Raw genomic sequence first — 25,104 nt, forward strand, 5'->3', positions numbered from 1 at the left:
AACAAGGCTAGGGATCCAACCTGCATCCTCATGGAGACAACATCAGGTCCTTAACCTTCTGAGCCACAATGGGAGCTCCCTTCCCTAACATCTTAAGTGACTTCAGCATCCATAAAAAAACCTTCAGTTACCCTACCCTCTTCATTTATTGACTCTCTCACCTCCTGTGATGCTCACCTCCACTTTACCATACCATGTACTTTGAAAACACATAGAACTGCTTCACCTTTGAAATTTTGTAGTCAACTGCTTGACTCTGTGGCTACAGCTTTTTCCCTTTCAACTTTTCCACTCAGTGATTCTTAACACTCTTAATTTTAAACCTCATTGAAATATTTGAATTTGGAGAGGAAGTTAGGTTGCTAATTTTTATAAGAGATCTTGATCAAAATATTGGATGTCTTTTATCATAATTTTTAAAGTCCACTTTTGTTGTTGTTGTTGTTGTTGTTGTTGTTGCTATTTCTTGGGCTGCTCCCGTGGCATATGGAGGTTCCCAGGCTAGGGGTTGAATCGGAGCTGTAGCCACCGGCCTACGCCAGAGCCACAGCAACGTGGGATCCGAGCCGGATCTGCAACCTACACCACAGCTCACGGCAACACCGGATCGTTAACCCACTGAGCAAGGGCAGGGACCGAACCCGCAACCTCATGGTTCCTAGTCGGATTCGTTAACCACTGCGCCACGACGGGAACTCCTAAAGTCCACTTTAAATCCATATGTAGATATTGTTCTTTTTAATAGTTCCAAATTAAAGTCAAGGGCATGGTGCTCAGTTATAATTTGTAAGGACTTTCCCATGGTGGGGGGTCCTAAAGTAATGTTACTTTATTATAATGCTTTTATGTGATTTGACTGGTACCAGAATAATGGATTCCTGTGAAACAGAATGTTGATGTTTACTGAGTTCATGAGTTCTTAGGAAGTCACAAAACAATGGAAAATGTTTTACTGCTTGGTAGGGTTTTCATAAATTTCTTATTTTTTCACTAATAAGTAATTTATAAGTATTGTCAAAGTGGTCTGTGTCCCACAAAATGTTAAGCATCACATATCTAGTTGAATGAATATTTATTTTGAACCGTCAATTTTTCAGTTGTGTTTTAAATAGTAGACCTAATTAGTAAAAGAGTAAGATCATTGGTGAGTTAGTTCATTGTAGGCAGGCGGGAGTCCTGTTGTTTAATTTAATGATGTTTGATGTACCAGCAATGCTTTATGATCTGGAGCGTAATTATCTGGTTACCTCTATGCCTTCCCTTCTACATCATCCACTTCTTGGAGCAAGCGCTGTGCTTATATAGGGTATCCTTCGGCTCTCCTTAACCCTAACATGGTACTAATGATTTATATTCTGTCCTCAGAGAAGGATGACATCAATTTAATAAAATGTTTTTGAAAATATTGAATTTTAGAGTTCCCGTCATGGCTCAGTGGAAACGAATCAGACTAGCATCCATGAGGACACAGGTTCAATCCCTGGCTTCACTCAGTGGGTTAAGGATTTGACACTGCCGTGAGCTGTGGTGTAGATTGCAGATGTGGCTCAGATCTGGCATGGCTATGGCTGTAGCATAGGCCAGTGGCTACAGCTCTGATTTGACTCCTAGCAGGGGAGCCTCCATATGCTGTGGGTGGGGTCCTAAAAAAGACAAAAACAAAAAAAGAAAATATTGACTTTAATAAGGGTTTGATTTTTTTTTAAAGTAGGGCAGCAGGACATGAGACATTCCTCACTGATAATCTCAGAATAAAGGCCATGGAGGAGTAAAATACCTAGTCAAGAACCAGGCAGAGGTGTTAAGATGGATTTAGAGGTATAGTTGGATGGCTTCCCTTAAAATGGCAATGCTTCTGCAGACAGAACAAGGTAAAGGTGTTACTAAATGGTAAATTACAAATAAGGCTCAATTGGAATAAGAAACTGCTGGACTGTTTATAGGAAAGTCTTCCTGGAAATGATCAGATGAAATAGAAGTATTCTTCAAATTCTCCCTAAAAAAGTTAGCTTTGGGAGTTTCCAGGTGGCTCAGTGGATTAAGGACCAGGCATTGTCACTGCTATGTCTCAGGTCACAGCTGTGGTGTGGGTCCGCTCCCTGGCCTGGGAACTTCTGCATGCCGTGGGTGAGGCCAAAAAAGGAAAATTAACTTTGGAGATAGTAGGTGCACCATTGCCATTTACTATGCCAGAGACCCACAGCTCACCCCCTCGGGGGTCACATAACAGAAAGGAGTCTCTTCTCTTGGTACATACATTGAACAGTGGCTCACCAGTAGCCTGGGGATGCTCGGCTCCATGGGACCACCGCTGGAAGCAAGTGATGGGTAGTTACGTTTTTGACTCTAAGAGAAGCATTGATCTGGGCACATAAAATCTGCCCATTTGGCAGCCTTTTTTTCCCCAGATTTTAAGGAGAAAGAGAGAACAGAAAAATGTAGAACAACAGGTTTTTTTTTTGTTTTTTTTTTTTTTAACTTTGCTTAAAGTATTCATTTTTCCTCACATGATGTTTCTGGCCAAGAGACAGAGAAATATATTTAAATTTATATGAGAAATTTATGTTCATTCTGTGACAGTTGACACAGAACCTTTATCTTAACAACCTTTTTCTTAAACAACCTTTATCTTGAAATTTATAATTTTTTCCTTACAGAGTTCTAGTAATTATAACCATGTTTTGATCGTTTTTTGTTATGCATATAATTTTCACTTATTGTAACGTGGAAAAAAACAGATATACAAAGAAAATATTAATAATTGCCTCTTCACCTGTGATCCTTTCCTTGTGAGGTACCAACCTTTTTGATGTGTTTGCTAACAATTTGATGAATATCCGTTTGTTACTTCTGCATTATCATATATGTATAATAAGAAATCATATATGTTTTCATATATCTGTGATTTATTATTTCCAGTAATAAAATCATACTCTATAATTTGCTGGGGTTTTTTTGGCTGTGCCAGCAGCATGTGGAAGTTCCCCTGTGGAAGTTCGAACCCACAGCCCGGCAATGACCTGAGCCACTTCAGTGACAACACCGGATCCTTACCACAGTGCCGCAGGAGAACTCCTGTAATTTGCTATTTTTTAACTTAATAATTTATCATGGACACTTTTTCAGGCCAATTAAAATATACTCTTTTAAATATATGGATAATTTTAATGGCATAGACGTGCCAATCATGGTATGGTTACACATAGTTTCTAGATTTTTTTCCATTATAAATGACATTGCAGTAAAGTTTCTTGCACATGATATTTTAGTGTACTGTGCTCTTCTTCCCATGAGATAGATTCTTATCACGATTACTCTATAACAGAACGTGCATTTTAGATTTTATTAGTCCCGGTTGGATTATTTCTAAGGGGATTTTAGCTGTTTATAGTCTCATTAATGAGATTTGAGAGTACCTATTTCTCCGTAAGTCCACCTGAACTGGATAATGTCCTTTGAGAAAAATCTTGCCAAAATAAGAATTAAAAAAAAAATCATCTGTGCATTAAAAAAAGTCATCTGTGGTAGAATTGGTGTTTCTGTGATTGCCTAGTAACATTGTAGATTTTTTTTTTTTTGGTAATGCTTATTGGCTATTTGTATGTCTTTTATTGCTGAATTGGTTCTTTATATCTTTTACCCATTTTTCTCCTGGAATTCCTTTCTCTTAATTTTTTGTGAGTTTTGTCAAGCAGAGTTTTAATTTTTAACGTGGTCATGTCTGCCAGCAATGCCCTTTAAGACATCTGGGTTTTCTTTCTAATTTAAGATGTCCCACTTTAATCTGAAATCTGAATGATATAATGTTCTCTTCTATTTTACTTTCTTCTAGTGTTTGTATGCCTCTGTTTTTAAGTTTTATTTATTTCATAAAATTTAAAAAATGTGTAGAAAAGTAAAAAGTTAAGAAATGTCTTTAAAAAATAAACAAATCATTGCAGATACAGTTAAGCTTCATTTTTTATGCCTTTTTCTTCCTACCTTTTTTGGAGATTATTCTTATCCTGAAGTTGATATGAATCATTAATATGCCATTTGCGTGCTTCTATTTTTGGTGACAAAACTGACCTAACTCCTTTTTTAATGCTTCAAAGGGTATCTAATTAGGTCAAACCATTAAAAAGGATTATGGAAAATTGAAAGAGCTGTCTTTAAAAGACTGGAATTATCCCAAAGGACACATTTTGTTACATTTCACTTAGTGGTGTATTTTGAACGTATTTTCTTGTCCTTAAGGTTTTTTTTTTTTTTTTTTTTTTTTTTTTTTAACAGCACCATTTAAAGTTGTATAGAAACACTGTCATATTCTCTATTATACGAAATACAGGTTTCCACCATTTTTTTTTAAATTAAAAAATGTTGTTGGAGTTCCCTGACGGCTCAGCAAGTTAAAGATCTGGTATTGACACTGCTGTGATCCTGGCGACTCCTGTGGTGAGGATGCAATCCCTGGCCTACTATGGGTGTGGCCCAAAAAAAGTGTTGCAGAAATACTTTCCCAATCACAACCCTGTTTCCCTTCGCCACTAGGAATGATTTCCTTGCTTTTCTTTATAGTTTTCTAGATAAGCAAACCACACCCTGAGTGTTCTCTACTGACTACTTTCTCTCTCTCTCTCTTTTTTTTTTTTTTTTGCTGCACTCACACACATCGACGTTCCTGGGCCAGGGATGGAATCTGAGCCATAATGCAAATGGATCCTAACCCACTGTACCATAGTGGGAACTCCTCTTTTTTATAATATGGTTAGACTGAGAACTTTCAAAATCTCCAAGTTTGATTTCCCTTCTATAATCAATTCTGTTGGTTTGTAATTTCTTTCTTTTTTTTAAAATTAAATTGTAGTTGATTTACAATGTTCCTTCAATTTCTGCTGTACAGCAAAAGTGATCCAGTCATATATATATACATTCTTTTTTATACTATCTTCCATCATGGGCTGTCATTTCTTTCTTCTGGCATTTTACTATAAGTAGTCAGGAGGAGCCAAGCTCATCTTCAACATTTTGCTTAAATTTTGCTTCAGTGATCCAGTGATCTAGTTTCATCACTTTCAAGTTCTGCTTTCTGCAGTACACTTGGACACGGACACGATTCAGCCCCATTTGTTGCCACTTATCACAAGAATCACCTTTCCTCCTTTTTCCAATAACATGTCTGTTATTTCTGGCTGAGGTATCATCTGAATGGTCTTTTCTGTCCATATTTATAACGACATTCTATTCATTACTTAGGTATTCTCTAAGAAGATTGAGGATTCCCTCCTCCCTTTCTGAGCTCTCATTAGAATCTCCTTCAAAGTTCTGTTCTCTGCAGAGTTCTGTTCTCTGGTACACACAACAAAGCTCTTCTCTCTACACATTACTCAAATTCAATACTGCTTCTACATTTTAAATTATTCGTTAGAGCAGAACTCCCCACTTCTTGGTCCCAAGTTTTGCTTTCTTCTGTTTGTGCTGCTCTAACAAAAATACCATGGAGTGGGTGGCTTATAAACCACAAATGCTTTATTTCTCACAGTTTTGGAGACCAGGAAACCCAAGCACAAGGCATGAGCAGATTCAGTGTATGGTGGGAGCCACTTCCTGGCTTATTTACAGCCCTCTGTCCTGTGTCCTCACATGATGCAATGGGTGAAGGGAGCTCTCTGGGGTCTCCTTAATGAAGACACTAATCCCACCCATTAAGGCTACACTTTCAGGTCCTAATCATTTTTCCAAGGCCCCGCCTCCAAACACTATCACATTGGGGATTAAGCTTCAGTCTGTCTTCTTGTGTGGTTATTCTCAGATTTCTTGTTTGTTTGTTTCACTGTGTTGCTAAAATTTCTTGTTCTCCAGAACTCTCCCTGAGCTGATTTTCTTCATGGATAGCCATCTAATTATGCTTAATTGCTGGGGAACAGAATCTGGGTTCTTCCGTGTTACCTTTTTGGTCACCAAATTTTAGTAATCCCGGAATAAGCCCATGAAGATACTTTGTATATATTGCTGGATCAATTTATTGTTGTGTTGGACATTTTTGCCAGTGTATTTATGAGTGTAATGGCCTGACATTTTCTTTCCCATGTCCTCCAGATTTTGGCGTCAAGTTTATTGTAGCTTTAGGAATGAGAAGGCACATCTTCTCTCTTTTCCTTTTATCTTGAAGAAATGTATACAAGTGGTATTTTTCTTTATAGATCTCACTTACCAAGATGTTAATCTAGGCTTGGAATTTACTTGTGGGAATGTTTCTAATTAAAGGATTTGATTTTAAAAAGAGTTTTAGGGGAGTTCTTGCTGTGGCTCAGTGGCTTAAGAACCCAACATAATCTCTGCGAGGATGCAGGTTTAATCTCTGGCCTCTTTCAGTTGGTTAAGGATTTGGCATTGCCACAGTGGATGTGTAGTTTGAAAATGTAGCTTGGATCTGGCGTTGCTGTGACTGTGGTGTAGGCTGGCAGCTGCAGCTCCGATTCAACCCCTAGCCTGAGAACTTCAATATGCCATATGGTGCTGCCATAAAAAGAAAAAAAAAGAATTATCTAAGTATACATTTCTTAATTTCAAGAAGTTTGGAGTATTAATTTCCTAAAGCTGCCATAATGAAGTACTCTAAACTGGATGGCTGAGAGTTCTGTAGGCTAGAAGTCTGAGATCAAGGTTTTGGCAGGGTTGCTCCTTTGAAATATGTAAGGGCGAATCTGTTTGGTCCTCTTCCCTCATACAGGGTCTCCATGGTAGGAGGAGTCCAGTGGCAGAATCCCTGTGGGCTGAGGTCAGCCTGGAAGTGGTGAAGTCATCGATTGTCCCACCTGAATTTCCAGCAACTTGGAATGATGCCTTAGTGGCAGAATCACACCATTCACTAAAGAATAAGCCTCCCCCAGAGAGCTTTAAGAATTTGATTAAAAATAAGAGGAAACTCAGCAGTCGTACCTTGACTAGTGAGTAAGACTAATTAAGAAAGAGGAGGTCCTGGTAATGTTAACATAAATGCTCTCCCAGATGCCTCACCTCTATCGGACTCCTCTGGAACTTACAAATAACCTGGAGAAAAAGAGAAGTGACTCTGAATTGACTGAGTTTCTGCGACTGGGTAGAATGAGGTTTATAATAGGAAGTAAGTTCATTTACAAAATGAAAGTTAGGGGTTCCCATTATGGTACAGCGGAAACGAATCTGACTAGTAACCATGAGGTTTCGGGTTCGATCCCTGGCCTCACTCAGTGGGTTGAGGATCTGGCGTTGCCATGAGCTGTGGTGTGGGTCACAGACACGGCTCAGATCCTGCATTGCTGTGGCTGTGGTGTAGGCCGGCAGCTGTAGCTGCAATTTGACCCCTAGCCTGGGAACTTCCATATGCCATATGTGTGGCCCTAAAAAGGAAAAAAAAAAAAAGTTATACTTTTGCAAATGTGCCTAGTGGGCTAATATTCATACCCCTTACATGATTCAAACTCCTTTATGCCAAAATATTTCTTTATTGACCCTCCTCCATCTGCTTTCTCTCCTTGCCCTCTCTACGCTCTCTAGTTGGTGAGTTGTGTTTAACCCTCTCTTGTCCAGCTTTAAAATATCAGTGTCATCTTCCACATTCTATCAGTCTTACTTCTGACATCCATCCTCAATCTGTTCTTCCTTCTTAGCCCTCACATCAGTGTCCCAGTCCTAGATTACTAGAATATGATAATGTTGCATAAAGATATGGCTTTTATTTAAGACTGTATCTCATAAATAGAAAATATACCTTATTTACAAAACTGCATTTTAACAAATACCAGCTTTATCTTAGACCACAAAGAATGATTCAGTAAATTCACAAGAGTTGTAGAGAAGATCACATTCTCTGATTTCACAAAATTGTAATTCATACATGTGGAGCTTATACTGGGGTCAGCTATTGTTTAAGAACTTTACGTATAGCAACTCCTATAACCCTCCTGACACCGTGACATAGGTACTGGAGTTATCCCATTATATAGATAAGGAAACTGAGAACAGAGAAAGACTCAAGAACTTACCCAAGGTCAGTTAGTAAGGGGTGGGTGGAGATATGGCACTATAGTTGAAATAGCAGTTTGGTTGTGTACATAAGCTGAGGAAAGTTGTGGAAAAGTACACACATGAAAACAGAGTGTAAGCCCTTATGAAATATTTACTTTAACCTGACCATCTACCCATATAATTATCAGAGTTTCCTTTATCCATCGTGTTAATTTTTCTTGTACAGTCAAGAAAGTTTTAAACATTTTAAATTTCCTTTCCTGGAACCTGAAGAAGAGAGAGTTAGACTTTTCACCACTTCCTTTTTTTTTTCTTTTTTGTTTCATTTATTTATTTATTTTTAAAAATATTTTTTTTTTTTTGTCTTTTTAGGGCTTCACCTGTGGCATATGGAGGTTCCCAGGCTAGGGGTCTAATCAGAGCTGTAGCTGCTGGCCTATGCCACAGCCACAGCAACACAGGATCCGAACCGCATCTGCGACCTACACCACAGCTCACGGCAATACTGGATCTTTGACCCACTGAGCGAGGCCAGGGATCGAACCTGCGTCCTCATGGATGCTAGTCAGGTTCCTTCCCGCTGAGCTATGGCGGAAACTCTCCTTCTTTCCTTAAACTCAGTTTGCTTTAATTTGCAGCAGATGGTCCAGTCTTCACAGTATTTAATTGCATATTCGTCATTGTCGCACTTCATTTTGCAGTTTCGGCGTCCTCCAGGACATCCTTTATAAAGAAAGTAACTTCTGGCTTTGGAAAGAGAAACATTATATTGTATTACTTGCTTATATATTTTAACATCTCAAGTGTTTTGTAACATATTAAAGCAACAACAATAAAGAAATTACCCAGAGGGAGTTCCCATTGTGAGGCAGAGGAAACAAATCCACCTAGTATCTGTGAAGATATGGGTTTGATCCCTGGCCTCGCTCAATGAGTCGGGGATCCCGAGTTGCTGTGGTGCAGACTGGCAGTGCAGCTCTGATTTGACCCCAAGCCTGGGAACTTCCATATGCTACAAGTGCGGCCCTAAAAAAGCCAGCAAACAAACAAACAAAAACAAAAAAGGATGCAGGAGAGAAAAGTGGACATGTTGAAAAGAAGACAAACAAGGGTTTCTTCTTTTTTCTAATTTAATGAATTTTATTATATTTATAGTTGTACAAGGGTTTCTTCTATAGAGTAGCAAAGTGAGGCAGGAGCTGAACAGGAACAGCGTTATTATTTTTTAAGAACAGTCAAAATGTATTTCTGATTAAAATTAATGATCTTTTCAGGGGTGGGGGATTCATGATTCAGGAAAGAATATTTCAGTTGAGAAGTGAGGTCCCTAAGGAGTGCATGGGGATGGGATTTAGCGTACCAGCGATGTAAGGGGTTAGCCTTATATCACAGAGTGTGAAGAGATGGCGAGTGAGATAGTATTGGTGGATGTGTAGGGTGGTGGAGTATGGGGATGTGATCACCTGTTGCTTTTACTGTCTTGGTGAAAAAAAAAATGATCCATTGAGCATGAGAAGGGGACAGGGGAGTTGGGTCCAACTTTCTAGTGTGTTTAAGCGCATAGCTGGGTCAGGTTTACTGAGGGAATTTCTGAGATCTGGACAGGATCTCATAAACCATAATCTTTCAATTTGGTTTCCAGTTCTTGCTCTCTCATAGGTGGGTGTTTCCTTCCATCTCTTTCCCCCAAGGAGACCTGTCCTACATTTATAGTAACCATTTCCATTTCTGTACTTAAAAAAATAGTTTTATTTCCTGGATTTTATCCCTAGACACCATAGTTTAGGTTTTTTTTTTTTTTTTCTTCTCATTTACCTTTTTTTTTTTTTCTTTTTACAGCCACACGTGTAGCTTATGGAAGTTCCCAGGCCAGGGGTTGAGTTGGAGCTGCATCTGTGACTTACACCACAGCTTGAGGCAATGCTGGATCCTTAACCTGCTGAGTGAGGCTAGGGATTGAATCGCATTCTCATGGACACTATGTCAGGTTCTTAAACCGCTAAGCCTCAATGGGAACTCCTCATTACAGTTTTTGATATTCTCTCTAAATCTTCAGATCCTTCCCAAATCCTTTCTTACAGTTTTTATGTTGAGGAACTTGGGTGTTTAACCTGTAGTGATCCCCTCAGTTTATATTTTTCTGATTGCCTACTCTTCAAGAAATTGGCATATTCCTGTGTCCTCTGTATTTTCAGTAAATTGACTGCTGGATTCAGAGGCGTTTCCAGACCCATATTTGATTCCTTTGGCTAGCTGTGCTGTAGTTGGTGAGGGGTGTGTGTGTAGTATCAGGATGCCCATAATGTCTGCTTGTCTCTCTTTTGGAGATGAAAAGCAGCTACTGATGCCCAATAGCTAGATTCATTAATACAATGGGGGTTATATATTGGTGATACTGTATAATTATATGGCTTTTTCATTGTTTAGTTGTATGTATACAACTTAATACGTTTGGTGGCAGGTACACACCTGTGAAACCATCACCATTCATCACATATGAAAATTTCCTCTCACCTCCTTTATTGTTGTTGTTGTTGTTATTATTGTTTTTATTACTTGTGGTAAGAATACTTAGCATAGGACCTAGGCTCAGAAAATTTTAAGTGTACAGTTCAGTCTTGTTAGCTGTAGGTCCTATGTATAGCACAACTTCAAAACTTATCTATTTTGCCTAAATGAAACTTTGTACTCTCTGACCAACAACTCCCCATTTCCCCCACCTGTCAGCCCCAGGTAACCGCTGTTCTACTCTCTGTTACTGTGAATTTGACTTTTTTTTTTTTCTTTTTTTTTGCTTTTTGGCTTTTTGCCATTTCTTGGGCTGCTCTAGTGGCATATGGAGGTTCCCAGGCCAGGGGTCGAATCGGAGCTATAACCACCGGCCTACACCAGAGCCACAGCAATGCGGGATCCGAGCTGTGTCTGCAGCCTACACCACAGCTCACGGCAACACCTGATCCCCAACCCACTGAGCAAGGCCAGGGAATCGAACCCGCAACCTCATGGTTCCTAGTCGGATTCGTTAACCACTGAGCCACGACGGGAACTCCACGTTTGACTTTTTTGGATTCCCCATATAAGTGAGATCACACGTATTTGTTTTCTGTGTCTGACATTTCATTTAGCATATATCCTTGAGGTCCATCCATGTCAAGATGTCATGATTTCCTTCTTTTTAAAGGCTAAATTCATTTTACATATATATCACATTGTCTTCTTATGTGTGTGTGTGTGTTTCACTTTTATTGAGGAAGGACTAGTAAAAACTGTATACATTTATGGCATACAGTGTGATGTTTTGACAGTATATATTGAATTCACCACCACCATGAGATAGTTAACATATCCAACGCTTCACATGGTTATCATCTTTTTTTGTGTGGTAATATCCCTTGAGATCTACTCTCTCAGTAACTTTCAAGTATATAGTACAGTATTATTAATTATTAACTGTAGTCACCATGCTGTGCATTAAGTCTCTAGAACTTGTTTATCTTATAACTGAAAGTTTATACCCTTTGACCAACATCTTTCCATCCCCCCACACCCATCCTTTGGCGACAATCATACTATCTACTTCTTTGAGTTTTACTTTTTTACATCCCACGTATAAATGAGATCATACAGTACTGTTCTTTCCGTGTCTTGCTTACTTGACTTAGCATAATGTCCTTCAGGTTTGTCCGTATCATTGCAAATGGAATCATTTCCATTTTTTTAAGGCTGAGTTTTATATATATATGTATATATGCACATATGTATATATATGTGTGTATATGCACATATGTATATATATGTGTGTATATGCACATATGTATATATGTGTGTATATGCACATATGTATATATGTGTGTATATGCACATATGTATATATGTGTGTATATGCACATATGTATATATGTGTGTATATGCACATACACATACACAGACATCTACATATGTGCACACATGTGTATATCACAACTTCTTTACCCATTTATCCATTGATAGACAATTAGGTTGTTACCATATCTTGGATGATGTGAATGAATAATGCCGTAGTGAACAAAAAAACCCACCTTTTGTGTATTCTTTTTGGATATTTGCATATCTTCTTTGGAAAAACATTTATTTAGGTCCTTTGCCATCTTTTTTGGTCTTTTGTCTTTTTAGGGCTTCACCCATGGCATATGAATGTTCCCAGCTAGGGGTCGAATTGGAGCTACAGTTGCTGGCCTACGCCACAGCCACAGCAATGCCAGATCCTAGCCATGTCTGTGACCTACACCACAGCTTACGGCAACGTTGGATCCTTAACCCACTGAGCAAGGTCAGGGATCGGAGCCACGTCCTTATGGATCCTAGTCAGGTTTGTTAACGACTGAGCCACAATGGGAATTCTGTTTTGCCCATTTTTAATTGGTTTATTATTATTTTTGGCTATTGAGTCATGTGAGTTCCTTCTATATTTTGCAGGAAACTTGCAAACCCTTATTGGGGATAGGGTTTGCACATATTTTCTATGATTCCATAGATAATCTCTTCGCTCTGTTGATTGTTCCATTTGTTGTGCAGAAGCTTTTTAGTTTGATGTAGATCTACTTGTTTGGTTTTGCCCTTGTTGCTTGTGCTTGGTGCATAAGAAATCATTGCAAAGACCAGTGTCATGAAGCTCTTCCTCCATGTGTTCTAGAAATTTTACAGTTTCATGTTTAAATCTTTAATATATTTTGAATTGATTTTTCTCTATAAATGTACTCTTTTGCATGTGGCTATCCAGTTTTCCTAACAAAATTTGTAGAAGAGACTGTCCTTTCTCCATTGTGTAGTCTTGGCACTTTTATTGAATATCAGTTCACTCTGTGTGTGGGACCTTACTTCTGGGCTCTCTATTCTCTTCCATTGTTAACATATCTGTTTTTATGTCAGTACCATACTTTTAAAATTATGTATTTGGAAGTTATGAACTGTGATGCTGCCAGCTTTGTTTTTTTGCTATTCAGGGGCTTTTGTGGCGCCATCTGAATTTTAGGACTCACTCTTTCTTCTCTCTTTCCTTTCTTTAAAAAATTTTCTAAAATCTTTGTGTAAAATTTTTAAAAAACTGTTTTAGGATTTTTTTTCTAATTCTGTAAACAATGGCATGGGTTTGATCCCTGGCTGGGAACCTCCGTATACCATGGGATTGGCCCCCCAAAAAATGACATTGAGATTTTCATAGGGATTTTATTGCTTTAGTACTATGAGCATTTTAACAATTCTTTCAATTGATGAACAGGAGATATCCTTCCATTAATTTATGTCTTTAATTTCTTTCATCAGTATTTCATAGTTTTCAGTGTACAAATCTTTCATCTCATTGGTTAAGTTGTATTCTTAAGTATTTCATTCTTTTTTTTTTTTTTTTTTGCTTTACCTTTTTAGGGCCACACCTGTGCCTGTGGAAGTTCCCAGGCTAGGGGTCAAATCAGAGCTGTAGCTGTCAGCCTACACCACAGCCACAGCAGTGCTGGATTTGAGCCTCATCTGTGACCTACAGCACAGGTCACAGCAACATCGGGTCCTTAACCCATTGAGCAAGGCCAGGGATCGGACCTATCTCATGGATACTAGTCGGGTTCATTACTGCTGAGCCACGACAGGAACTCCAGGTATTTTATTCTTTTGCTTCTACTGTAAGTGGAATTGGTTTCATAATTTCTTTTTTGAATAGTTTGTTGTTAGTAAATAGAAATGCAACTGGTTTTCACTTACTGATTTTGTATTCTGTAACTTAATTTTTTTTTTACTGCAAAGTTTTTTGGTGGCATCTTAGGGTTTCTGCATATAAAATCATGACATCTGCTCACAGAGATAATTGAATCTGAATTGTTTCTAACTTGAACTTGAAAACATATTTACTGGTACAGCTATGTCCAGTAAAATATTTTTTTTTTAAAAAAAAGAAACAACTCAAACAATGGGGGAGGAAGTTCCCTTGTGGTACAGAAAGTTAAGGATCTGGCATTGTCACTGCAGGGGCTCAGTTGCTGCTGTGGCCCCTGGCCTGGAAACTTACACATGCTTCAGGCACAGCCAAAGAGAAAGGGGGGGGGGAGAATATTTGCAGACCTATATCTGTTTAAAGGCATAGTGTCCAGAATATATAAAGAACTAGGAACCCAATAATAAAAAAAAAAACAAAATAAAAATATACAAATGGTCAATATACACTTAAAAATGCTGAACACCATTAATGTTGCAAATTAAAATACAAATTAAAACTACAACAGAATATCACTTTGCACCAACTGGGAAGACTGTAATAAAAGAGACAGACAATAGCAGGTGTTAGTGAATATGGAGAAATGGGGACCCTCATGCACTGCTGGTGGGATTGTAAAATGAAGGATGAAGCTGTGGAAAATAGTTTGGCAATTCCTCAGAAATGTAAACATAGTGTAACCATAAAACACAGCAGTTCTATTCCTTGGCATATACCCAAGATACTTGAAAATGTATCCACACAAAAACTTGGATGAAAATATTCAGGGAAACATTTTTTTATAATAGCTCCAAACTAGAAACAATTGAAACGCCCATAAACTAATGACTGGATGAATAAAAGGTAGTTTATCCATTTAATAGAATACTGTTCATCTACTGAAAAGGGATTGAGTATTGATGCATGCTATAACATGCATGAACTTTGAAAAATCTTGTGAAAACAGACACAGAGGGTCACATGTTGTATAATTATTTTAAATGTCCAGAATAGGTAAATTGATAGAGAAAGAAAGTTGATTAATAGTTGCCAGGGTCTGAGGTAAGCCTAGGATGGGAAATGACTCCTAATGAATGTGGAGATTCTTTTGGGGGCTACGGAATGTTCTAGAGTTGGATAGTAGCTTTAGTAATATACAGAAAACACTGAAATGGTACACTTTATTATTATTATTTTTTGGCTGCTCCTGCAGCATGCAGAAGTTCCCAGGCCGGGGATCAAACCTGCGCCACATCTGTAGCCAGAGCCACAGTAATGACAATGCCAGATCCTTAACCCACTGAGCTGCCAGGAACTCCCTAAAATGGTACACTTTAAAAGAGTGAATTTTATCTTGACTGAAAAAAACCAAGAACAATTACGGAAATCTTGAATTCCTAGTATTAAAATGTGGTCTAAGGGAGTCCTGCATCAGAAAAGATGTCAATAGAGAATACTAAAAATCCCAGTGATAAGCACAAGATTAATATATATTTATCTTACATAGTTTTGGTGGATTTTAAAGTTAATTTGGGAGGGTCAGATTTATTATTCAATAAATGCGCCTGTTTCATTGGTTATTTGGTTAAGTGGGGAAATAGAATCTTAACCCCCGCCATATATGAAGTAATTTCCACATAAGCCCTTGCCTAGATCAGGGATCAGAGGGTTCTGTGACCCACAGATTATGGGGAGCAGCCTTCTCTTCACTCTGGCCCTCCTTCTGATCACCATTCACTTTCTGTTTTTCCAGTTCCCCCAATTTTCTGTGTTCTGTAAACATCCTTCCACCTTCTTTAGATCAATCATAATCCTCAAGGTAGTGTTTATGGAAGGTTAAATCCCTGGAAGGCAACATCTTATGGTTCCACCATTAACTCTCCACTCCTCTCACCTTCTTCGTGGTGTAGAACAATCCACCCTCATCTAATTTATTTTCAAACTCTTGGAAGACCTTGTTTGCTCTTCCATTTATATTTTCATAACTCTGGAATGGAAGGCTCCCCTCTTACCTGGAGAAACAATGGATAACAAGATGAGGACCCCAAGGATGGAAAGCAAGACCCTCATGGTTAAGTTGGTTGGAGAGACTCTAGCTGGGATGAAGAGGACCTCTTTCTACGTTCAGTACTCAAGAAGTGAGTTGCCGTATGATTATTGAACCTTTCAGTGGCAAGAACATTTCTGTGTTCTAGTGAGCCTTCATATCAGGAGACATCATGCAATGAGCACCAATCATTCAGAGTACATTTGTCTAGTGTTGGCAGTGGGGGGCAGTGGGCAAAGACAGTAGGATGCAGAGCACTTCCAGAGAAAGAGCAGCCATGGTGAAGACAGGACACAAAACGCTGTTGGAAAATCATTATCCTGGAGGAAACGTCAAGGTTGAGGCAACATCTACAGAGTGAAAGGATTCACTTTATTTCCGCAATACTAGGAAGAGAAGCACTCAACATAACAATATACCTTTTTTAATTATGATTTTGGGGAACGTATGTTAGTAGACTTAAACAATGAAACTGTATTTGAATCTATATACAAACTAGTGAGATACAGAAGAGCTTTTGTCTGATTGTCTCTTTGTTCAACCAGTTGAATGAGATCAATTCTTTTTTTATATCTAAAATCTTAGTGAACACATATTGTTTACGCATTGCAATCATATGCAGCATGAGGGAGACCAAAAAAGGAAGATTGGGCCCTAAATATGCTTGGAAAAGCAAATAATACAGAAAAGACAATGGCAGTGCAACCTGAGCACATGTCTGACGAAGTGGCACAGTTATCCTGTAGACACCAAGGGAGTGAATGCAGAGACCATGGGAGTAGTTTGGGTGACCTAGAGAATGCTTAAAGAAGACATAAGTAAGGAGTTCCCTGATAGTTCAGGGGGTTAAGGACCTGGCATTGTTGCTGCTGTGGCTTTGGTCCCCACTGTGGCATGGGTTCAATCCCTGGCCCAGGAACTTCCATGTGCCATGCGAGTGGCTGACCCCTCCCCCAACCCCCCCCCCCAATAAACAAACAAAAAACAACAAACTGCAAAAAGAAGACATGAGTAGGAATACCAATTTTAGGAACTGCAAAGTGCATTCACATTCATTGTCTTATTTGGTCTTCATAATGTCTTAGATGGTCTTACTCTGGGTTAAGCAACTTTTATCTGTACCAAGAAGGACGCTCCTTTCTGCCATGGCTTCCTCAAGGTACTCCTTCCACTCCTCATGGAAAATTATTAGTTATATTATTTGAGCAGGTCCTTCCTGGCTAGTGAGGCTTTGAAAATGACACCCTGAGCTAAATCAGGGTTGGAGGCTTGGTGAAGGGATGGGGGACTGAGGTCCAGGAAGAGGCAAACTTCACAGGCCTTAGCCTAAGGGCCAGTGAGGGGACGGAAAGCTCTGGGGGTGACTTTCCCTAAACTTGGATTCAGGTTTTTTCTCCTCTGAAGTTGCTGAGACAGTGGCATCTTAGAAAAAGCCTCTCCCAGTGCCCTAAAAACTCACAGGGGGATCTCTGGGTCATTGGGAAGTGTGCTGGTTATTGATAACTCCTCCATTTACTTAAACCCGACTGGCCTGGAATCTCTAGCACCTCTGACAGAGAATCCATGACTTAGATTTTTCTAGAATTCAGATTTTTCCATGTGTCTTGGAATTCTTGACTTCTTGATCATGAGGAAGAGCTTTGGAAGTTTAGTTTACATTGCAGAGCAATCACATTTATGAGCATGAAACATCGGAGTTTCCTTATGGAACACTGAGGGCTGAATCTTCAATGACGCTTTGACATTTTCTCTAAAATTTGTTTCCTGTCCAGATAGATTTGAAGCCAGGAGATGGGCTTGGAAGGTTGCCCAGGAAGCCCAAGAACACTGCGTGATCCATGGGCTGGTGGTCAGAGACTTCAAAGGAAGGGAAAGGTCAGAGGAAGGTTCATTGCATTAGGGGGTGGGTTGGGTACCAGGTGAGTGTTGAGAGGGGGCTTATCACCGGATCGCTCAAGGCCTCGGTAGAGGAAGATAAAGCACTTGGACAAAGGCCTTTCTTTAAAAGAACACAGAGAAGAAAATCAGATGGTTATCATGCTATCAAAGTACAGATTGTCACAGCAGAAGGAGAAAGGAGTTAATTTACCATGAGATAATAAATTAGACTTAAGTGTTATTGGGTTCTGTTATTGAACTTAGCTTTCCAGAAAGGCAGGAGGTACTCAGATATTTATAACTGGGTGGTCATTGTTCATCTTCCTTCCCTGTGCTCAGTAGTATTGATAGCTTTGGTGTCTTTGCGACATTAGTCACTTCTTTTTTTTTTCTTGTTGCTGCAGTCTTTCTAAATGTATTGTTTCCTTACCTCCAGTCTATAAACATCCTCAAGTTCTATGCTTGAGGAGAGGAAAGTAAACCAAAAGTAAAATTACCTTCCTGTCTTTAGTTTACTTTTTCTGTAAGACCCTAACTTTGGCCCCTTTCCTCTCAGGAAAATAATATGATCTTTATTTCTAGATGTTTTGTTTTGTTTTGTTTTTTGCTTTTTAGGGCTGCACCTGCAGCATATGGAGGTTCCCAGGCTAGGAGTCGAATTGGAGCTGTAGCTGCCAGTTTACACCATAGCCACAGCAACACCAGATCCGAGCTGTGTCTGTGACCTACATCACAGCTCATGGCAACACTGGATCCTTGGAGTTCCTGTTGTGGCTCAGTGGTTAACCAACCCGACTAGCATCTATGAGGATGAGGGTTCAATCCCTGGCCTTGCTCAGTGGGTTAAGGATCCGTCATTGCCATGAGCTGTGGTGTAGGTTGCAGACACAGCTCAGATCCTGCATTGCTGTGGCTGTGGTATGGGCTGGCGGCTACAGCTCCGATTTGACCCCTAGCCTGGAAACCTCCATATGCCACCCAGTGCAGCCCTACAAGGCAAAAAGACAAAAAAAAAACAAAACAACAACAACAACAAACAACCACAAAAAAACACCATATCCTTAACCCACTTAGTGGGGCCAGGGATCAAACCCACATCCTCATGGATACTAGTTGGGTTTGTTACCACTGAACCACAACGAGGACTCTTGTTTCTAGATCTTTCCATTCACTTCTTACCCTATAGGTTTCTGTATCTCTCATCTTTCTACTGAATACCCTTTTGCTAAATTGCTCATAACTTTTTCTCTGCATAAAAACATATATATACACATAAATATGTACACAGATACCTATATACCACATGTATATTTTATTCTTTACTGGTTTCTAAAAAATATATCTTTGTTTTAAAATTGGAAAGCCCATTAAATTATTAAGATGGTAATAGATATAATACATTATTCTACCACTTAAAGGATCATTGCACATGACTTTGAACCTAGGAGCAGAAATAATTGAGGGTTATCTTAGAAGCTACTTATCTCAGGCAGCAGAAGATAAAAGTAGCCAGTCCAACCTATGAATATAGATACAAATGCTACGTAAATTATCAAGTTGAATTTAACTTCAAAGTAAAATAATAATACATCATGACCAAGCAGTGTTTATCTGGGAAGGATAGGATGGGCCAACATTAGAAAGTCAATTTATTTATTTATTTAAATTTTTTATTTATTTATTTTTAATTTTTTTCTCATTTATAATGATTTTTATTTTTCTATTATAGCTGGTTTACAGTGTTCTGTCAATTTTCTGTTGTACAGAAAGGTGACCCAGTTACACATACCTGTAAACTTTTTCTCACATTATCATGCTCCATCATAAGTGAGACATAGTTCCCAGTGGTACACAGCAGGATCTCATTGCTAATCCATTCCAAAGGCAATAGTTTGCATCTATTAATCCCAAATTCCCAGTCCATCCCATTCTCTCCCCCTCCCTCTTGGCAACCATGAGTCTGTTCTCCATGTCCATGATTTTCTTTTCAGTGGAAAGATTCATTTGTACCGTATATTGGATTCCAGATATAAGTGATATCATGTGGTATTTGTCTTTCTCTTTCTGACTTACTCCACTTAGAATGAGAGTCTCTAGTTCCATCCGTGTTGCTGCAAATGGCACTATTTCGTTCTTTTTTTACGGCCGAGTAGTATTCCATTGTGTATATATACCACATCTTCTTAATCCTTTCATCTATCAATGGACATTTAGGTTGTTTCCATGTCTTGGCTATTGTGAATAGTGCTGCAGTGAGCATTCGGGTTGCATGTGTCTTTTTCAAGGAAAGTTTTGTCTGGATATATGCCCAAGAGTGGGATTGTAGGTCATATGGTAGTTCTATGTATAGATTACATAGAACTGATACTGTTTTTCATAGCGGTTGTACCAGCTTACATTCCCACCAACAGTGCAGGAGGGTTCCCTTTTCTCCACCCCCTCTCCAGCATTTGTTATTCGTGGACTTATTATTAATGATGGCCATTCTTAGTGGTATGAGGTGGTATCTTGTGGTAGTTTTGAATGGCATTTCTCTAATAATCAGTGATGTTGAGCATTTTTTCATGTGCTTGTTGGCCATCTGTCTATCTTTGGAGAATTGTCTATTTAGGTCTTTTGCCCATTTTTTCCATTGGGTTGTTGGCTTTTTTGCTGTTGAGTTGTGTAAGTTGTGTATTTTAGAGACGTGGTTGGAAAATTTTATATTTCAGTACTTTAAGTATATCACCACTCCCCTGGCCTCTAGGGTTTCTGCCCAGAAAATGACAGATAGCCTAAAGGTAACTCCTTTGTAGGTTATACTCCCCTGCCCCCTGGCACTTTTTCTTTCTTAGATTTTTTGATAGTTTCATTATAATATGTCTTGGAAAAGGTATTTTCCCATTGAGAAAATGGAATGGTCTGTTACTTTTGTGAACTCAGATGTCCAAGTCTTTCCCTAGGTTTGGGAAGTTTTCAGATACTGTATCTTTAAATAAACTTTATGCTCCATTTTCCCTCTTGCTCCATATTGAATCCAGATCATCCTGATATTTATACTTTTGTTAGAATCCCATATATCTAACATGCTTTTTTTAACTCTTTTTTATTATTTTTTTTCTGCCTGTGTTATTTCAGAATTCCTATTCTCTAATTCACTTAGTCTATCTTCTATCTGGTCTTGTTGACTATAGAAATGCTATTCACATCTTCATTTCCTTTATGAATTCTTCAGCTCCAGAATTTGTTTGGTTCTTTTTATGATCTATGCTTTATTGGTAAAGAGCTCGCTTTGGTTTTATATTATTTCCTGATATAATTCAACTATCTTTCTGAATTTTCTTGTAGCTTGTTGAGATTTTTCAAAGTATCTATTTTTTAAGTTTTTCTCAAGTTTTATTAAGATATAAGTGACATGCATCAATGTATACATTTAAGATGTACAGCATAATGGTTTGACTTAACATATATTGTGAAATTATAACTGCTAAATTTGGTTAACATCCATCATCTCATATAGATGTAATAAAAAGAGAAAGCAAAGAAAGAAAAAAATGTTCCCTTATGATGCAGACTCTTAGGATTTACTCTCTTAATAGTTCTCATGTATATCACGCAGCAGTATTAACTATAGTCATCATAATGTACATTACACCCTTAGTATTATTTATCTTGTAACTGAAAATTTGTAACTTTCGACCACCTTTCTCAAATTCCCTGCCCCCTAACCCCTTGCCCCTGGTAACCATAAATCTGATCTTTTTTTCTATGAGTTTGGTGAGAGAGTGTGTGTGTGTGTGTGTGTGTGTGTTTGTGTGTATGGTCATTGTTTTTTAGATTCCATATACAAGTGAAATTGTATAGTATTTGTCTTTCTTTGTCTGATTTTTTTTTCGCTTTGTATAATACCCCCAAGTTTCATCCATGATTTTGCAAATGGAAAGATTTCCTTTTTTTTGTGACTGAATAATATTCTTTTGCATACACACACACACACACACACACACACACACACGTAGCTTCTTTATCCATTCATCTGTTGATGGACACTTAGGCTGTTTTCAGGTCTTGGACATTGTAAATAATGTTGCTTTTGTGGTTGAACAAAACTTGGGTCTGCTTGTCTGTGTGCAGTAAAGCCAATTTATTGACCCTGGTTGTGCTGAAAGAAAGTGCTGTGTTTGTTGCAAGGCCAAACAAGGAGTATGGGCAGCTAATATTCAACAGCCCTGAACTCTCTGATGGATTTCAGGGAAAAGTTTTTAAAGGAAAAGTGAGGGAGTGAGTCACAGGGTGCATGGTCAGCTCATGCACCGTTCTCTCTTTGGTTGATGGTGAGGTTTCAGGTGATGTCACAGGGCTAGGTATCATTAACTCTTAGGCTCCAGCTGGTCTGGTGGCTACATGCTCGTGGTCATCATGCAGTTAGCTTCTTCTATCTGGTGAAGGTTCTAGTAGCTGAAAAACAACTCAGAAATGTACATCAGATACTGTTGTCTGTGTCTTTCAGAGGAACTCAAGATTCTGTGACTGCCCTACTGGCTGATCTATGGTTTAAAATTACCAGTTCTCCTGGCTCAACGGCTATTTTTTGTTACTATGTGTTCACATTTTCCCAATCATTAACTCTTGAGCCGACCTTTTGCAACTCAGGGGAAGCCTGGGAGAATAAAGATTTTCTGCAGACAAGGGTCAGGTGGAGGACTTGGGAGGGTCTGTCCCAGGAAGACCACATAGGGTCCTGCTCAGTTACACCATGAACCTGGGGATGCAGATATCTTTTCTTTTAGTGTTTTCTCAGATCAGCTATTTTCAATTTTTTATCATCTAGATCACAGTATTCCACAGGTTTGAGCTACGGGTGTTGGAGAATTATTACTTTCTTTTTGGTGACAGCATATTTCCTTGATTATTTTTAAGATTTACTGGTTGTCTCGCAATGGGAACTATTCATTGGTGCTGCTGTGTCTGAGGTTTTCTAGGATGTTTATGGGCAGGCCTGTTCATACTTCTTGCTCCCTCTTGTGGGAGAATTCTCTTTATGTTTTCTCTTACAGCTCACTAGGCTGGCTGTTGGAAACCTCTGAAAACCTCTTTTGGTTTGCCAGAAGGTGGTGCTAAAGTTCCAGTTTGTGCTGGTTTGCATTTCTGTAAGCAGTCTAAATCACTGGACCTGCTGTCACTGCCGCACTCAAGAGCGAGCTTGAGGATCTGGCTGCAGAGTGGGGCGAGGTGTGGGTTTAGCATTTGGGGTATTGGGGTGCCCATGGTCCTGATGGGGAGTGGGGAACTCCCAGAGGCTTTTGTGACTTCCTGCTGAAGTCCTGAAGCGGCCAGCGGGACTGTGTCCCTTTACCGCCATTTGAAACTCTTTTCTGCTTCTGTCCTTTCCTCCTCCCTCCCCGCAGACACCTCCTTAAGTCTTTGCCAGTTACCTTCGAGGGGAAGGGTGTTCCATTAGTGTTGTTATTAACTGAGATTTTATCTGTCTTCATGTTAGAACAATTGTTATACTCTTCTTGCTCACTCTTTTGGCAAAATTCGTAAGCTTTTATGTTTTCTCTGGTTCTTAGAATTCACCAGAGCTGGAAACCTCTCTTTGGTTTTATAGAAGGTGGCAGTGTAACTAGAGTTTAAGGTTTTTCCCTTGCCCACAGACCATGGTCTATTTTCTGAGCAGAGTCCCTGCCCAGGACTTTTGCATTTTATCTGTTTTGGGGGGTAAAAGTGTACACTGAATAGAAAAATGCATATGCTCTTCCAGATAAAGGAATGAGAGATAAAGAGTTATTAGAAGAATAAGTCCCTCATTCCTAAGATCAAGGCGCAAGTTTTAAACATTTGTTCAGTAATTCTGTATCGACCAATCCCTATTATTTTATATCTCAGAAACAGAATTTTTTTTTAACCCTAATCAGTGATTATACCTGGGAAACTGCACCTGCCTTAATCGTCAGCTTCATCCACTTGTGCTGGATTTTGCCTCACAGAAAAGCCACCCTTACAGCTCCTTTTTCTTCCCCTAAGATTTAAAAAATAGTCAAGCATTGTGTACAAATACACAAAGGTCTACATAAGGTAACAAATGAGAAGTACAACCTGAAATCCTGTATGCACAGTGATAGTAAGTGCATCATTGTGTTCTATGCTGAGGGATGCTAAAGGGTTAAAAACAGCTGGTGATGTTACTGCTTCTCAAGGAGCTCACTTAATCCAATTGTAGAGGGCCCTGGAACCTTTGTTTTATTTTATTTTATTTATTTATTTATTTATTTATTTATTTATTGTCTTTTTGCTATTTCTTGGGCTGCTCCCGTGGCAAATGGAGGTTCCCAGGCTAGGGGTCCAATCGGAGCTGTAGCCACTGGCCTACACCAAAGCCACAGCAACGCGGGATCCGAGCCGCGTCTGCGACCTACACCACAGCTCACGGCAACGCCGGATCGTTAACCCACTGAGCAAGGGCAGGGACCGAACCCGCAACCTCATGGTTCCTAGTCGGATTCGTCAACCACTGCGCCACGACGGGAACTCCTGGAAACCTTTATTTTTAACAAGGTTCCAGGTTGCTTAAAGTGTGGGGAACACTTTTAACCTTCATTGTGTATCAAATTATATACACAATAAAATTATAAATTTGGTAGTTGAACAAATAATGCTCTTATATGAGCTGTTAGCAGATACTTAACTACAAAATGGTTTTTAAAATGAAATCATGTGTATCTAGTTGTATCCATTAAGATAAGGATGCTAAGCAAAAGCTATACAGCAAATCCAAATCCAGATGATGTTGTGCCTCTGAACTCCATGTTTCATTCAGCATCAAAACGCTCAATCTTTTAGTCCTTTTCATACACATTATTCTGTATCCATGTTCTCTGCATCTAATTGGATCCCTAGATTTGATTTTATTTTATGTGACATATTTTCTACAGAAATGTATCATTGGCTGCTGCGTTGGGGTTGAACGTCCTTCTGGGTGTCCCTTGTTAGCCCCCACTTATCATGGAGAAACTTCTCTCTCTGCATCTCCAAACAGATTCTGGCTCCTTGCTTTGTCGCCAAGATGTTTTATTTTTATCGTTATTGCAAAGTCATCTTCCCACCATATTTCTCATACAAATGTAATTCCAGACACTCTCACCATTGATTTTTTTTTTGTAGTCTCACAATTCCACACAATAAAGAATACAAAAAGAAATTATGGATTTCAATACAGTGTTAAAAATCCAATGAAATTCTCTGGTTTTTGTGTTTTATGGTTCTTAAAGACTTATTCTAAATAATGGATAGAAAAACATTTGTATTTGAATGACTTTTACATGTTGACAGAATCCCATGACTTTTGGACATTGAGGTAATGAAAAAACCCTAAAATAGATACTACGCTGTGTGAGCCTATAAAAGCAACTTCTGTAGCAGCAGATAGTTCAGAACAGACAGGAAAAATCCTTTTCATTTTAGTGTCATTGGTTAGTTGCTAAGGAAG

The 25,104-nt window shown here is 38.9% G+C and overlaps 1 protein-coding gene across 6 annotated transcripts in view; it reads left to right on the forward strand.

Moving 5' to 3' along the window:
• Positions 1-25,104, forward strand: part of GLRA3 (glycine receptor alpha 3) — a 483,419-nt gene that overhangs the window by 64,907 nt on the left and 393,408 nt on the right. The window contains exons 1-2 of one of the 6 annotated variants that reach the window (XM_021074181.1): positions 13,559-13,619; positions 17,531-17,633. The exons of the other annotated variants lie outside the window; for them this stretch is intronic. Of the exons in view, the coding sequence (XP_020929840.1) occupies positions 17,597-17,633 (37 nt within the window). The 5' untranslated portion in view covers positions 13,559-13,619; positions 17,531-17,596. Of the gene's footprint in view, positions 1-13,558; positions 13,620-17,530; positions 17,634-25,104 lie in introns of those variants that run through there. 6 annotated transcript variants of the gene reach the window in all.

The sequence above is a fragment of the Sus scrofa genome, chromosome 14, assembly GCF_000003025.6.
Source record: "Sus scrofa isolate TJ Tabasco breed Duroc chromosome 14, Sscrofa11.1, whole genome shotgun sequence".
In the NCBI taxonomy this organism is placed as follows: domain Eukaryota; kingdom Metazoa; phylum Chordata; class Mammalia; order Artiodactyla; family Suidae; genus Sus; species Sus scrofa.